This window comes from Aspergillus terreus, genomic scaffold (genome assembly GCF_000149615.1).
Source record: "Aspergillus terreus NIH2624 scaffold_15 genomic scaffold, whole genome shotgun sequence".
Lineage (NCBI taxonomy): Eukaryota > Fungi > Ascomycota > Eurotiomycetes > Eurotiales > Aspergillaceae > Aspergillus > Aspergillus terreus.
In genome coordinates, this window is record NT_165938.1 from 508,819 (window position 1) to 522,440 (window position 13,622).

Below are 13,622 nucleotides of genomic sequence, written 5' to 3' on the forward strand. Positions count from 1 at the left end.
CTGAGAGGCCATGATGGCTATTCGACAACCTGCGGGTGCCGCGCGGGGCTCAGGTCGGTGGGTAGGAAGGCGCCGAACCTGAATGGTTTGGAAGTGACGGACGGTTCCAATATACCAGAGAAAACAGGGCTAGCTCTGTGATGCGGCCCGCCATCAGGTTGGGATCTCACATACGACTAATGTTTATACACAGCAGATAATCCATCTTTCGGATAACATTATCAAATCGATTGAAACTACCTCACTCCCACTCAACTGCCAGTCTCAGATAGCCCATGGTCCAGCAACTATGCATCCACATCCTCCACTCCCCGCGCGTGCGGCTTATCCTTATCCTCCATCTCCCCAGGGACAATAACCTTGTCACCAAAAGAGGCAGCGATCTCCTCAAGGGTCTTTTGTTTCGTTTCCCTGTGTTTATTAGCCTAGCCCACATACCCAGGTGTAAAGCCACATACGGGAAATAAAAGTAAGCAATCACGAAGAAGAACAGCGAGCACGCGACAAAGACATAGTAGTAGTTCTCGTGGATATTGGCAAAGGCGCTGGGACCGGCCTCGGTGACTGCATTGATCAGCTTTCATCCTTCTCTCAGAGGGAATAGACACGTACTGGCAACATTAACGATGAAATGCGACGCAGCCGCCAGACCCATGACTTTGCTCCGGAGAGCGATGGGCAGGACCTCGGAACCGTACAGCCAGGTCGTGCTGTTCAGCATACCGTCTAGTACTATAGTCAGTTCGCTGCTCACGAAAGCCCAGAGGGAGACATACAATAGCAAACGACGAAGAGGTAGATGCCCAGAATGGCGAAGCCTTTTCCGACGCGGTTCTCCGTGTTCTGGAAGACACGCTGCATGACAGCGGCGTAGATCTCGATGAGGGCGATTCCGCCGAGGCCGGAGAGAAGCATTCTATCGACGTCAGTGGTTGCTCCTGTCTATAATGGGGGTCTAGGACGTACTTCCGTCGACCCCATTGATCGGTTAGGTATTTGGTCGTGAGGGCGTTCGTGACAAAGGCGCATGTGCCGTAGACGGCGGCGAGAGCGAGGATGGTGTGCGCGTTGATGCCGAGGGATTTATACAGGATCGCTGCTTCATTAGTATGTGTTATCTTCCGGACAGGGCTGCTGGCATACTTTGGTAATACTAGACTTGTTAGCGTGGACCTTCAGAGACAGAGGGGTACATACCTGAATAACGTTGACACCGGTCAAACTAGTCATCGTCTGCACCGCAATCGACCTACACCGTCAGCACCAACCTCCACCCGAAGCGCAATAGAAACTTACACCAAAACCCGCGACCGAAACAGCTTGAAAATGTCCCGGTAGGACGTAATCTCCCGCTCCATCTCATACTCGATCTGCGCAAGCATCATCCCAAACTCCTGCTCCATCTCATCCGTCCGCAAATCCCGCCGAATGCGCCGAAACTCGGCGCGCGCCTGCTCGACCTTGCCCGTGCGGACCAGATGGCGCGGCGAGTTCGGCATGAAGGTGACCAGGCCGGCGAACATGATCACGCCCCAGGGGATCTGGATGCCCAGCGGCAGGCGCCACTGCACCGCGCCGTACGGCGCAAAGCTGCACGCGTACCCGACCCAGTTTGACATCATCGTGCCGAACGAGATGCCGCAGCCCGAGATGCCGCCGATCAGCCCGCGGTAGCGGGGGTCTGAGATTTCGCTGAGGTAGATCGGGACTGTGGCGACCATTCCTCTATGCTCCATTAGTATAGTTCCAGTGGTTGAGGGGTAAGGTAGAAGCAAGGGGAAGGGCTGGCTACCCCACGGCGAAGCCGGCCAGGACTCGTCCGGCGAGAAACATCCCAATGTTGACGGACGCGGTCTGGATGACCGTCCCGATCGTCACGACGACACACATCAGTGCCATGAAGCGCAGACGGCCGAGCTTGTCGGCGACGGCGGTCTGCGTCAGGGCGCCGACTGCTTCGCCGGCGATGTACACGGCGACAACCTAGGCGGTCAGTTTGCTCCTGTCATAGCGAGATAGGTCCCGTACTGCTCCTGTGAGACCCTTGGACGGGTGATCCATATAATCGATCCAGCTCTGGTGGGCGATGGCTAGATAAGAGCGTCAGCAGCGTCCCCTATGTTCAAGCCGCCGCACTCACTCGTCGTCGCGATGCCAGTATCAAACCCCTTGCCAGCGTATTAACCCCCACTCCATCGAACCAAGTATACAGGTATACTCACAAAAAGAAACGTGCCGATGGCGGCAAAAAAAGCCACGCCATACGTATACCAGCTGGCGCCCATCTTGTCTGACTCTCTACCGTGTTCTCCCTATTCTTGTCAGTGAACTTGACCAGAACCACGCGCAGAACAGCAGGCCGTACTTGATATATGCAGCAACCCCCACGTACCACCCAAACAGGCAATTAATCAGCGTCGCAGCAACCGAGGTGAGAAACCTGGACACTGCAAGCCACTCGGAGTATGGCCGAGGGCTCTCTCCCCAGACCGAGACGGGAGGGGGAAAACGGTGAAGGATACGAAAGATGCGGGGGGACCGTCCCGCTGGCGGGTCTTTTGCGCCTTCCCAGCGTGGTACGATGTGCATTCTTGCAGTATTGTCCGGGGAATATCCCGGGGGCGTTCGTGGAAGTGCCTGTTTAGGGCTGGGGGTCGGGGTTCGCTGTTATTGTTCCCGAGGGCTGTTCATCGGCTTTTGCTATAAAGTTCATGTCGCCTTCTTGGTTTCCTGGGTCCTGTGGATAGATAGCGTGGGTGTCTCAACACAGAGGAAATAAAGTGCATTGAAGCAATAGCTAGCATGGCCCAGGATGGTGGGTGCTCTAAGCCAGGTCACACGGATTCAAGTATGGGATCAAGTTTGGGGCCTACAGATATCAGCATAGATACTGTGGAACTCTTCTATTTTTGACCGCATCAGTCTGTGCAAATATGATCCATAAGATACATACTTCCCTTCAAGCCTTGCGGTAGTTACTAGGAACCGTTGATGATCGTTAGGGCCAGTGGGGCCTATACGTAAGGCTAGATGGATTCAAAACTGAATAGAACCTCATATCGAATGTCCAGGTTGGAACCAAGTTCCAGAATACAATAGAGTATATGGACAAGAGGTTTGGAAAGAAGGCAAGTACTTGACGCTGATTACTTGAGTGACAAGTACCATGACCTCTGCTTCGGACCAGATCTTACGCTTACGAACAATACGAGAACAAAGTAAATTCGTCAAGAGACTCATCAACTAGGAGCCATATATTCGTTCTTTTTTTGAATATGAGATCCTATTTCATTTTCCATTGCCAATGTCATATGCCCGCCGCCGGAGTTGCGGTCTGTGCAATGCAGGAAACCCAGAGCCGAACAAGGAAATCGCAAACTTAGAACACAAGAGCAGCACCCTTGGTCTTCTTGTCACCACTATAGACTTGTTAGTACCAGGCAGATCGAACGTGTATGGAATCACATACCCCAGCTCGAAGTGCTTGCAGCGCTTCAGAGCGAGCTGCTTCTTGGCCTTGCAGGCAGTGCACTCGAGACGCAGCACGATCTTCTTGGTGGTCTTGGCCTTCTTGTGGAAGACGGGCTTGGTCTGACCACCATAACCGCTCTGCTTGCGGTCGTAACGACGCTTACCCTGGGCGTACAGGGAGGCCTGGATCAGATGTATGAGCATTCCGTCGCATCGCCGGTATCGGGTTCAGTTGGTATTCACCTTGCCAGCCTTGTACTGGGTGACCTTGTGCTGGGTGTGCTTGTGGCACTCCTTGGACTTGCAGTACGTCCGGCGGGTTTTGGGAACGTTGACCTGGAGGCGAAATGCATCAGCGTCGGTGAACGGGGTTTGAGTGTATCTAATGTGTGTATCTAAATGGGAGTCTGTCCATCGGAGAGTTCGAGTTCGAGCCCGTGTTCCGAGCGAGAGAGTCCAAACGAAAGCAGCATTGTGACGGTTATTCTCGTCTGTCCACAACTCCCTGAGCGGTCATTGTCTGGTCGCACGGAAAATCTTCGTCCCCTGGGTATCTTCGGCAAATCGTACAAATCAACACATCGGACCGTCGGATTGTTGTTCTTTTTCACTCCATTCTTTCGAATCAATCATATCGTTCTTTCGGTGTTGGAAGGTAGACTCGTGGGCGTTTCATCCACCGTCGTCGTCGAAAAGAATCGGCTTCGTTTGGCTCCTCATTCGCAACACGGCACGATCGATCGAAAATCTCCAATATCCAGACTCCCCAGCACAGCATCGATAAACAGATGTAACAGGATCAATAATCTTACCATTTTGACTGACTTGGCCGGATCGCGAAGTTGCTGGTCGTTGATTGTCTCTTGTCGGGGAAGATCGAGTCGGCTGGCCGTGGGTTGTGGGATTTCGTTCGCTTAGGGCCCTCTTTCGGGCACCGCCTAACCTGTTTGGGTAATCCGCCAAGACCACTTCCGTCATGTGTTTCTGCCTGAGGCATCACTTTCCTTCCTTTCTGAGTCTTATTCTCGCTGTCTACTCTATTGTACTCTATGTAGATAATCTATACATATCCTTTTCCAAGCCGAATGTCCTGTCCGCCCCCATACCACGACGGCCCCGTCGACAACGCCAGCCCCTTTTCTTCTCCGACTCGCCAGACCCCCTTGGATGGCGTTGTCCCATGCTGAGGCCAGTATTCCTCTCGCAGCCGTGCATTAATACGATCCAACCTCTCTACCAACGCAGCCACACGATCCCGACCCACCAGCTCCTTTCCGTCTGCATCCGTCGTCTGAAACCCCTCCTGGGTGATAAACCGAGCGATGGTAATATGCGCCGAAGGAACGATATACCTGGGGTTCATCAATAGACCCGTGTCCGTGACTTTGCCGAAAAGATCCCGCCGCAAGTGGTGATAGGTGTACGAGTCATCAGTACTGCCTGGGGACAGACTCGCATCGGTGTCTTCACCGGCCGCGGGGATGAAACTCAGCGCCATCGCTGCTGCATCGTAACTGACGACGGGCTTGACGAGCCGCGTAGGGTGCGTGAAGGTGTAGTCGACCAGGTCAGGCAGGATCCCACTGCGTTGTAGGTGCGAGACAAACATGTCGACCTCCTCGGGCGTCCGACTGCTCGCCATCTCCAAGGTCGTCATGTGTAGATAATGCGGCGGCGTAAACCACATAGCTAGCGTTCCTCCATGTCAGTGTAAAGCAACGGGTTGCGCGCGGGGTGACTCACTCGGCGCGACATCGCGGATATCCTGCTGGATCTCCGCCACCATGTCCCGGATATGCTGGGGAGGTCGGGCATAAAGGTTCAGATTGTTCCGGTGGTCCTGGAACGGGGGCTCTCCTGCGCTGACCCCGTCCGTCTCTTGTGCGTGCAGCTTGGACAGGATTTCATCGGTCTGCCAGCCGGGGAAATCAGGGCTGAGAAGTTTCGCCTTGTACTGGGCGTTTCTGTCGGTCCGATGGGTCTCATATCGGGTTTGAATGCGTGTCTGTGGTGCAATCGGTTAAAATAGGTCTGAAATCGGGTCCCAGGGACATACAGGATCGTTCTGAGAGTCGGTAAGCAGTTGGTCAAAGGGGTTGGCTTTTTGCAGCGACGGATCGGCGATTTGGGACATCTTGGTCTATGAGGGGGTATTGCAGAGAGAAGGGAATCTATAAGGATCGTATAGTCTGTTCAATTGGAAGAATACGAGGGCGGAGTAGTGGCTGGTCGGAGATATATATCGTACACTGCACCTGCTCGTCCTACAGCAAACAGAGAGTCCTATGCAAGCCACCCAGCCCTGATAACCAGATTGGATACTGCCCTGATTATGCTCAACAAGCTACCTAGCTATACACAGACCCTCAAACAGTTTCGTTCTGGCGAGAATAAACACAGATTATTGCTATAGTTGGTGCATGACACTCTCTTGCCTTAGTAGACTCCGGCCCCACCAACCCCCGCCGCCGCGAGGCTTTCCGTCATCATCTCCAACCGAACCACCAGCTCCATTACCACTCTCGCTTCTCCTCATAGACCTGCGTCCCGCGTATTGCTTTTTTAGTTCTCCTCTCTCCGGCTTCCGCGCAAACCACCAAGATGCTTATCAAGTGAGCTACCTGCCTTCTGTTCCACCGTCGGCTCCCCGACAATCGCGCCACGCGCTGCCCTCCACTGCGACGCAATGACTGACAAGACCACCGCTTCGCAGAGTCCGCACCCTGACCGGCAAGGAAATCGAGCTGGATATCGAGCCCGACTACAAGGTACATTCCTTCCTTCCCTCCTCGACCGGAGCGCGTCTACCCTTGGTCGCTCGCACGCACCCATGCTCGACCGATTACAAACAACCACGGAGAATATCGTAGGGCTAATATACGCCAGGTGTCTCGTATCAAGGAGCGCGTCGAAGAGAAGGAAGGTATCCCGCCTGTTCAGCAGCGTCTGATTTTCGGTGGAAAGCAGATGTGCGTACGATCCAGCCGCCCCTTTCCCCAGGGTCTTGGTGCTTTCTGCGAGAAGCCAGCCTGCTGACGCATGTCTATCATATAGGGCCGACGATAAGACCGCCGCGGAATATAACCTCGAGGGTGGTGCGACGCTGCACCTGGTCCTTGCCCTTCGTGGAGGCTATTAATGACCTACGCCCGATGACGCACGTTTCTAGAGATCACGAATGGTGCGGATGGATCATAGTGATGGGAGGAATCGGCGGGCTCCTGTCTGTCGATGCTTGGAATGGAAGATGGGAGATGCGCGGTATACCAGGACGATGGAGAAAGGCTTGTCCAAGGTGCGGATGAATCGGCATGAGTTGAGCCGCGTCCGCGGAGATGAATGAATTTTTATGTAACGTCAACGCAGTAATGAGACCGTTCTACCAAATCCAGAGCAGTAGACATGCTCCTTTCTCATGAGTACAATCCTGTGTTATTGATATTGGTATATCTTAAGAAAGTATGCAATGAAATCCGTCATATCATGAGATAGGTATCATAAAACCGTATGAAATCGCCCATCGCCTTCCCAATAGCTCCATCTAGTAAAGCGCCCCATATCTCGGTATAGATCTGCAAGTGAAAGCAATGTTGAAACCAGCCAACACTGATGTGGCCGCTGCCTCACCCAATCCCAGTTCTACGAGACAATAGCAATATGTACAAAATACAAAACACTCGTCAGTAGCCGGTCACGCCGGCTTCTTCTTCTTCGGCGGCATAAAAACGCTAGGAGCTGGTCTTTTTCGCATGTTCATAACACGTGGTGGTTGTGGTGATGCTTTGGAGCTGTCGCCATCCGAGTTCGCATTCCCCTGGGAAGACGTCGGAAATCCAGCGGGCGATGGTTGAGCCCGAATCTTTGACCGTGATTCGTTCACTGGCAGGGTTGCTGCCAAACCAGGACTGGCAGCGGCTGACGACCCCCGTGATGGAGAAATAGATGCAGCGGGGGAGGCCGACGAATGTGAACTGGACCGCTGGCCAGAAGTCAGCGCGCGCAGCCTTGCTTCCCTTTCATGTAGCGAGGGCGTAACGACAGGACTTTGTATCCTGCCTCCGGTACCGCTCTGCATCCGTGATCGGCCGGGCACTCGCAGCGATGGGGTGCCTGCGACAACAGGCTCTTTGCGCCGGGAAGTAGGCACAGGCGGGGGCCGTATATGCTCCTCCAACAGAGAGCGCGGCGCTTGCTTGACCTGGGAGGCGCGGTTATTCAACTGCTTGGTGGGGACGGCGAGAACGTTGTTGCGCTTCGTGGCGGTGAAGATACTGTTTTTCTTCTTCGTCTCGCGCGGGAGCTGCGGTCGCTCGAAGGACCACAGCGGAGTCCCGCTTGGATCTGACGAACCTAGTGCGCTTTTTTGGCCGGCGAAGACCGGTCGAATCCCGCCGACTTTCCGGTCAAACGAGGCGTATCGCTGCTTGGTTGTTGGTCGTTCTCGAGGGAGGTGCACGTCGCGCCGATCGGTGACGAATTTGGCGCTGTGTTTGGCCCGTTCCGTTTTGATGCCATCCAGGGCCATCTTCAACCGTTCTGCATCCTCGTCGACGGCGCGCTGGACACGCTCACGGAGATCGCAGTATACGTCATACCAACACTCTGGGTTGTCGGGGAGCTCGTATTCTTCCCACCGGGGGATGTCTCTCCTGATAAATTCGAGCCATAGTTCTTCGTCTTCTTTGATGAGATGCGGGGATTGTATTTCGAGTGTTCTCTAGAGGATATGCCGGATTGGCGTAGGTTAGAGGGATCATTCGTCTATACTGCGGCTTCAAGGGCTGACCAACCAGTTTCTCTGGGCTCTCGATCTTGAGGAGAAATGGACGAGCGAGTGAGTACGGAATGTTGCCAATATCGTTCAGATCTAACAGAGAGACAAGGTCAGTGTGGTCAGGCAGTAAGGCATGTTGGGTGATGCGTACATTTCACGTTCCTGGTGGCAGAGGCTGTAGCGAGCTGCAGGAGTGATGGCGCTGGCATGATCGAGGATAGGATTCAGACAGAACGCAAGGAACGGAAAGTTGGGACTGAAATAGTCTACGCCATGGCGAATTTTATCAACGAAGAGAAGGAGATGTAGGCAGTCATGAGCTCGCAGTTATTCACGATGACCGAATCGCCCAAGCCGGTTGCGACCATCACATGACTTCATTATCGCCCTTATCGGCGATCACCTTTGTTCTCTTCTCTTATACTACTCGCTCACCACCTGGACGTCTTCTGATCTGGAAATCTCGCATGAAAGCAATGGATTTACTAAAGCTACTGATAAACCATTAAGCAACGCTTTCGAAAGTAAAACGACATTTGGATAGCAAACAGAATCACCCGCAGGGAATAACCACGCGAACCCTACCCCGGAGTACTACTGAGCAACTGAACATTATTTAGCTGGGGCTCCTCTGACCAGATTGTCATGTTTCTCCCCTGGAATTTGGGCCAGCCATGATGGCGGGCTGATTCCAGTCTGCTCGTGGATTGTGTCCAACAAAGGGGGAAGACTCTGCATGATGTTTCGAACCGGAGCCATACTGTCGCTGGACCCGTTTGCAACTCCTAGAACGGCCGTTAGAATGAAATGAAAGGTTATTTCCATGCAAGAAAGGATGGACGGTACATACCTCCGGTATTCCACGAAGTGATCTTCGGTTGTAAGCCTTGAAGCGCCTGCCCGTTCGCCTTCGCCATCTTCTCGTACATTCCGGTCTCGAGCATGCGGAATTGCAGGAAGGCCTGAGGTCCCCCGAGGACATCGATAAGGGCGCCGTAGGCTTTGGCAATCTCAAAAATACCTTCTGCTTCACGTTGTTGCTTGTAAAGCGCAGCATCGGCGGCCTTGCTTTGGCGGTAATAAGCGCCATCAGCCTCTAGCTTCTCCTTGTACAGCCGACCATCAGCTTCCTTTTGTGCTGTATGGAACGCTCCATTAGCAGTTTCCTCCGCCGCCTCACGATCCACTTTGCTTTTGATAACCTGCTGGGCTCGGAGGCGCTCCAGCTCGGTCTCTGCCCGTTTGCTTTCGACCTTCTTCTGTAGTTCTGCGTCTCGCGACTCCACCTCGCGTTTGGCAATAATCTTGCCCAGCTCGACAGTTTGATTCAGCTCTGTCTGACGGTTCATCAGCTCCGAATCGGCTTTGGCCTGTTCAGCTTTCCGCTTTGTTTCCAGAACAGCGGTGTCCGCATCGATCTTGGAGATTTCCTGCTTGGTCCGTCCCTTTTTCTCTGCCTCTCCAATCTCTCCTCTCATGCGGGCTTCGGCAACGTCAATCTTCGCCTGGTTAGAAGCTCCTTCATGTGCCTTCCTACTCAAAAAGGCAAAGTATTCGCTGCCGGGGGCATCCTGAAGTTCCTTGACGTTGGCATTGTAACTGACTTCGTGAGTAACGCATATTCCACAATCAGTAAAGCAAGGCACACTTACATTTTTAAACCAAACTGGTGAAGCTCATTCTGAACATTCTCAATAACTACTAAACTTAGCAGTCGTATGAATCAGGAGTTGGCTTTACGCACCCTTGGTTTTGAAGACTTGCCTCTCCTTAAACACCTCCTCCATGGTCATTGTAGAAACAATGACGCGAGTCTCACCCTCGATGATGCCTATCACGATGTCCTGCACATGGTTCCGCCCCTTCGGACTGGCCAAGTCCTTGACCACATCCTGGGAGTTTCCAGAAAGCAGTTTGGCATACTTCCGGAGTGCCTCTTCCTGGTCCTCGGGACCGATGGTGAACACAGCAGGCAAGGAAAACTGCAGTTTCTCGACCGTCATCGCTTGGAGATTGAGCGAGAAGTCAAATGGAGTCAGGGAGATCCGTCCACACTGAAACCAGATTAGTACGATCGCTGTTTCTTGTTAGGGGGGGGGTGGGTAGTTCACTCGTTGGAATGGCCATACGATGGCCTTTTTGCACAGTTGGATGTCTTGGATCCCGGCTCCAGTGAGCACGAGATACTCGCTTGGACGCGCGATCGCATACCTATATTTCTTGTGAGATGGTGTCTGCAGCCTCATGATACTGAGGGTTGACATACCTCATCTTGCCGGTTTGGTAGGACTGTTATCTGGACTTTGTGGTATAGAGGAGAAAATGCAGGAACTTACGATTGTAGACGGGAGACAAGGCATATATACACCTAGATAATGACGCAACGCATACAAACATCTTCTGCCTAGGCTGATCCAAAGACCCGACACTGATACGTAGGTTGCTCGATTGCTTCATGCCGACCACATTATGACGGGACACTTTCTACCTAGTGCACGCGATTTCAAAAGCACCCAACGGCTGCTTCAGATCAACCAACGTGCTTGGGCCACATTTAGAGACCGAGAGCCGTGCATCTGAGAACTACGCCCGACAGGGCACAGGACGAGGCTTGTCGTTGTCTGCAATGTACAAGGCGGATTCGACCAGCGGAAGCTTCAGACTTAGATTCTGTTCTTGTGACAGACGATCGAACTTTTCACAAGGTGCTTCACCCATGCATACCTACCTATTCAATTGATAGGGAATGAAAACCGTTGACCATGTGAGTATCGCAAATCGAGGCCATAAGTTCATACATGCCCAAATAGGAAATCAGAGTGGCTTGTGAAATTGATGAGATAAGCAGCCTGCCATAAAGACAAACAGTGCAAACAGACTCCTTTGGGCGATCATCGTCATAATCACGGAGGGGCTCCAAGAGCACGATGGAACTTCTTTCGCTATCTTGTCAAGTTGTCAAGTGACGGGAACAATCTCCTCGAGTGGCGCAGAATCTACCAGCTTTTGCGCAATTACTATACTAAACTCAAGGTACGTCTGTATTCTGTTCATTCGCAATTCTGCCCGCTCTCGAGCTTGGATGCGCGATATGGAGGCACCGACATGGATTCGGGATCCTGCCCGCACCAAGCGTTTCGTTTATGACTCTACTATTTCCATACTAGATTCGCCCGAGGCATTCTTGCTTTTCATAATATGCAGCTCTCTCCGTACATCAATGCCTATCATTTAAGATACTGACTCGAAAACAGCCCACCATGGCCCCCCGCTCTCCACTGGAAATCGCGACTGCTTCTGTCCAGCGCCTGGTCAAAGAAGAAGCGTCCTATCACCGTGAGCTCCAACAACAGACAGAGCGGATTAAGCGACTGGAAAGCGAGACCGGCGACGACGAAAACAGAGAATACATGCTGAAGCAGGAGGTACGAGAATCGTTCCGGAATTCACGAGTCCAGAGACTAACGGAGTACAGCGCCTTGCTCTTGAAGAGACGAAGAATGTTCTTCCTAGTCTGAAGCAGAAGATCGAGGAGTCGATAGCGAAGCTTGACAGCCTCCTTGTGCGTCGACCGGACTATGTTCACTCGCCCGATGACTAACTGCGTCAATAGGTCGAGGAAGGCCAGAAAGGCTCTGAGAGCAATGTCGAACATATCAATGCTGCTAAGGAGGCCATTGCCCAGGCTAGAACGGCCGAGCGTGAGATCGCTTGAAGGAGTCGGAAAAGCTCGTTCAGAAATCAAGTGCCCGGTGACAATGAATACTACGTCTGCCCAAGAAAATGCTGCATAGGCATGGTAAATATTGAGAAAGATGATCCATCGACCTAAAGCGAAACTTGTACTTTATGAATGCCATAAGCCCAACGCCGTAATCCTGACTCCAAGCTCCTTGATAAAAATCCCGTAGTCCGTCATCAAGTTGTGTCCATTTTGTCGCCAGCGTGATTGTCTTGTACTTCCTCCCCTTCTTCCAGCTCATTCTCATCTCCAGTCACCTCACCTTTCATCGACCATGGTGGCATCATCTTGGTCCGCCGATGACCTCCTCTCATCGTCAGCGATCGTCACCTGTCGTAGAGGTGTGCCCGGAGCGTGAGCGTTCGTCCGTTCAGCGTGCAAACCGACCGGTGATCGACTTGATTCGTCCCGACCATGTTGCGAAGGGGTGATGCTGTCTACCTCAGGACGGGGGCTGTTGGCACCGCTCGACTTCCCTCTGGACGGGACATCGCCGTCGTCACCAGCCTCCCCTTCCTGCATACCCTCTCTGCGCTCAACCTCCTCCTTCTCGTCCCGAATAAGACGCCGGAGCTGCATGCCCTCCTCCACAATACGGCCAAACTGCTCGCGCCGCTCCGCCCAGGTCTGTGCATATTCCGTGCTCTCTTTCTCCAGCTCTGTGATCTCAGCCCGGAGCTTCTGCAGGTTGGCTTGCTGGTCCTCGCGCGGTTTGAGTAGCCGGTTACTCGTGATCTTCTCGGCCAGCTCGTCGTAGCTCTTCCGTAATGCCAGTAGTCGCTGCGCTTCTTCTAATTGGGCCCGCAAGTCGGCGGTGTTTTCGCGGACGGATTGCATGGTCGAGAGGATGCGGAGCTTCTCGGCGGCGTAGCGTTCGCGTTCCTTCTCGTTGCTCGTCAGGAGAAACTGGATGCGCGCGATGCTGCTCTCAAAGGCAGCAAAGTCGAGGGTCACATCTTCGCGGAAATGGCGCCATTCGTCGAGCTTTTTCTGCTTCGTGGCGTCGTCGACGGCCGCGGGTCCTTCGTCGGTTCCGTCGGGGGGAGGCGTTGGGAGCGTCGCATGGGAGACAACGAGGGATTCGGGGTTTAGAAGACGCTTGGAAATGCGCTTGAATGGTTTTTCTTCGACGTTCAACAGGCGCGACTTGTGAAGGTTATCTGCAGGGAGGAGGACAGAGCATGAGTAAAGCGGAAGCTCCAAGACAAAGCTTGCGCACGAACGAGGATTGACGCACCTTCGTCTGGCTGGCCCAGAATTCCGTAGGACGGCATGATGTGCAGACTGCGCCCAGCGACAACCTGCAGTCGACAGACACCGGAGAGCAGAAGAGGAACAATGGGGGGCGTGGGTTCGGTCGCCGACAAAGAGGTGACTTTTGAAAAGGGCCGATGGGAAGCGGTCGGCTGGTCTGGGGAGAAAGCGGCGCTAGGCGGAAACTGGCCTTGCACTCCTCCACTCGCCCGTTCGACGATCCCTTTTTGGTCGCGACAATGCAAGTCGAGCACTCTTCTGCCAACTCCTGGGGCTGTCCCCTGATCCCTCCAGGCTGATCCGCAACGGACTCAATCCACAGGTCTCCTTTTAAGAGATGGTTGCCGGCTGTCTCTGCAGCGTCTGTCAGAATCTCTACGA

General features: G+C 53.3%; 8 protein-coding genes across 8 annotated transcripts; 2 read left to right on the plus strand and 6 right to left on the minus strand.

The window, feature by feature from the left end:
* Positions 1–287: 287 nt before the first annotated feature.
* Positions 288–2,285, minus strand: hxt8 (putative MFS monosaccharide transporter (Hxt8); the record flags this gene model as incomplete). Its single annotated transcript, XM_001218275.1, has 12 exons — positions 288–411; positions 459–564; positions 613–732; positions 777–916; positions 967–1,096; positions 1,144–1,153; positions 1,198–1,249; positions 1,297–1,725; positions 1,889–1,983; positions 2,029–2,090; positions 2,141–2,168; positions 2,223–2,285. 12 exons carry the CDS (start codon positions 2,283–2,285, stop codon positions 288–290), a joined length of 1,359 nt encoding a protein of 452 aa, XP_001218276.1.
* Positions 2,286–3,379: 1,094 nt separating this feature from the next.
* On the minus strand, positions 3,380–3,675 carry ATEG_09655 (60S ribosomal eL42 domain-containing protein; the record flags this gene model as incomplete). The annotated part of the gene is made up of 2 exons (XM_001218276.1): positions 3,380–3,419; positions 3,470–3,675. 2 exons carry the CDS (start codon positions 3,673–3,675, stop codon positions 3,380–3,382), a joined length of 246 nt encoding a protein of 81 aa, XP_001218277.1.
* Positions 3,676–4,531: 856 nt separating this feature from the next.
* On the minus strand, positions 4,532–5,605 carry ATEG_09656 (uncharacterized protein; the record flags this gene model as incomplete). Its single annotated transcript, XM_001218277.1, has 3 exons — positions 4,532–5,160; positions 5,215–5,476; positions 5,528–5,605. 3 exons carry the CDS (start codon positions 5,603–5,605, stop codon positions 4,532–4,534), a joined length of 969 nt encoding a protein of 322 aa, XP_001218278.1.
* A 552-nt stretch (positions 5,606–6,157) lies between these two features.
* ATEG_09657 (NEDD8 family protein RUB1) lies at positions 6,158–6,610 on the plus strand (the record flags this gene model as incomplete). The annotated part of the gene is made up of 3 exons (XM_001218278.1): positions 6,158–6,337; positions 6,358–6,440; positions 6,526–6,610. The coding sequence occupies 3 exons, from the start codon at positions 6,158–6,160 to the stop codon at positions 6,608–6,610; spliced, it is 348 nt and encodes a 115-aa protein (XP_001218279.1).
* A 552-nt stretch (positions 6,611–7,162) lies between these two features.
* ATEG_09658 (uncharacterized protein) lies at positions 7,163–7,996 on the minus strand (the record flags this gene model as incomplete). Its single annotated transcript, XM_001218279.1, has 1 exon — positions 7,163–7,996. One exon carries the CDS (start codon positions 7,994–7,996, stop codon positions 7,163–7,165), a length of 834 nt encoding a protein of 277 aa, XP_001218280.1.
* An 861-nt stretch (positions 7,997–8,857) lies between these two features.
* On the minus strand, positions 8,858–10,516 carry ATEG_09659 (flotillin domain protein; the record flags this gene model as incomplete). Its single annotated transcript, XM_001218280.1, has 6 exons — positions 8,858–9,030; positions 9,096–9,844; positions 9,898–9,943; positions 9,990–10,299; positions 10,375–10,456; positions 10,512–10,516. The coding sequence occupies 6 exons, from the start codon at positions 10,514–10,516 to the stop codon at positions 8,858–8,860; spliced, it is 1,365 nt and encodes a 454-aa protein (XP_001218281.1).
* A 989-nt stretch (positions 10,517–11,505) lies between these two features.
* Positions 11,506–11,960, plus strand: ATEG_09660 (putative tubulin-specific chaperone Rbl2; the record flags this gene model as incomplete). The annotated part of the gene is made up of 3 exons (XM_001218281.1): positions 11,506–11,670; positions 11,721–11,807; positions 11,859–11,960. The coding sequence occupies 3 exons, from the start codon at positions 11,506–11,508 to the stop codon at positions 11,958–11,960; spliced, it is 354 nt and encodes a 117-aa protein (XP_001218282.1).
* A 285-nt stretch (positions 11,961–12,245) lies between these two features.
* On the minus strand, positions 12,246–13,261 carry ATEG_09661 (uncharacterized protein; the record flags this gene model as incomplete). Its single annotated transcript, XM_001218282.1, has 2 exons — positions 12,246–13,147; positions 13,225–13,261. 2 exons carry the CDS (start codon positions 13,259–13,261, stop codon positions 12,246–12,248), a joined length of 939 nt encoding a protein of 312 aa, XP_001218283.1.
* Positions 13,262–13,622: the final 361 nt, after the last annotated feature.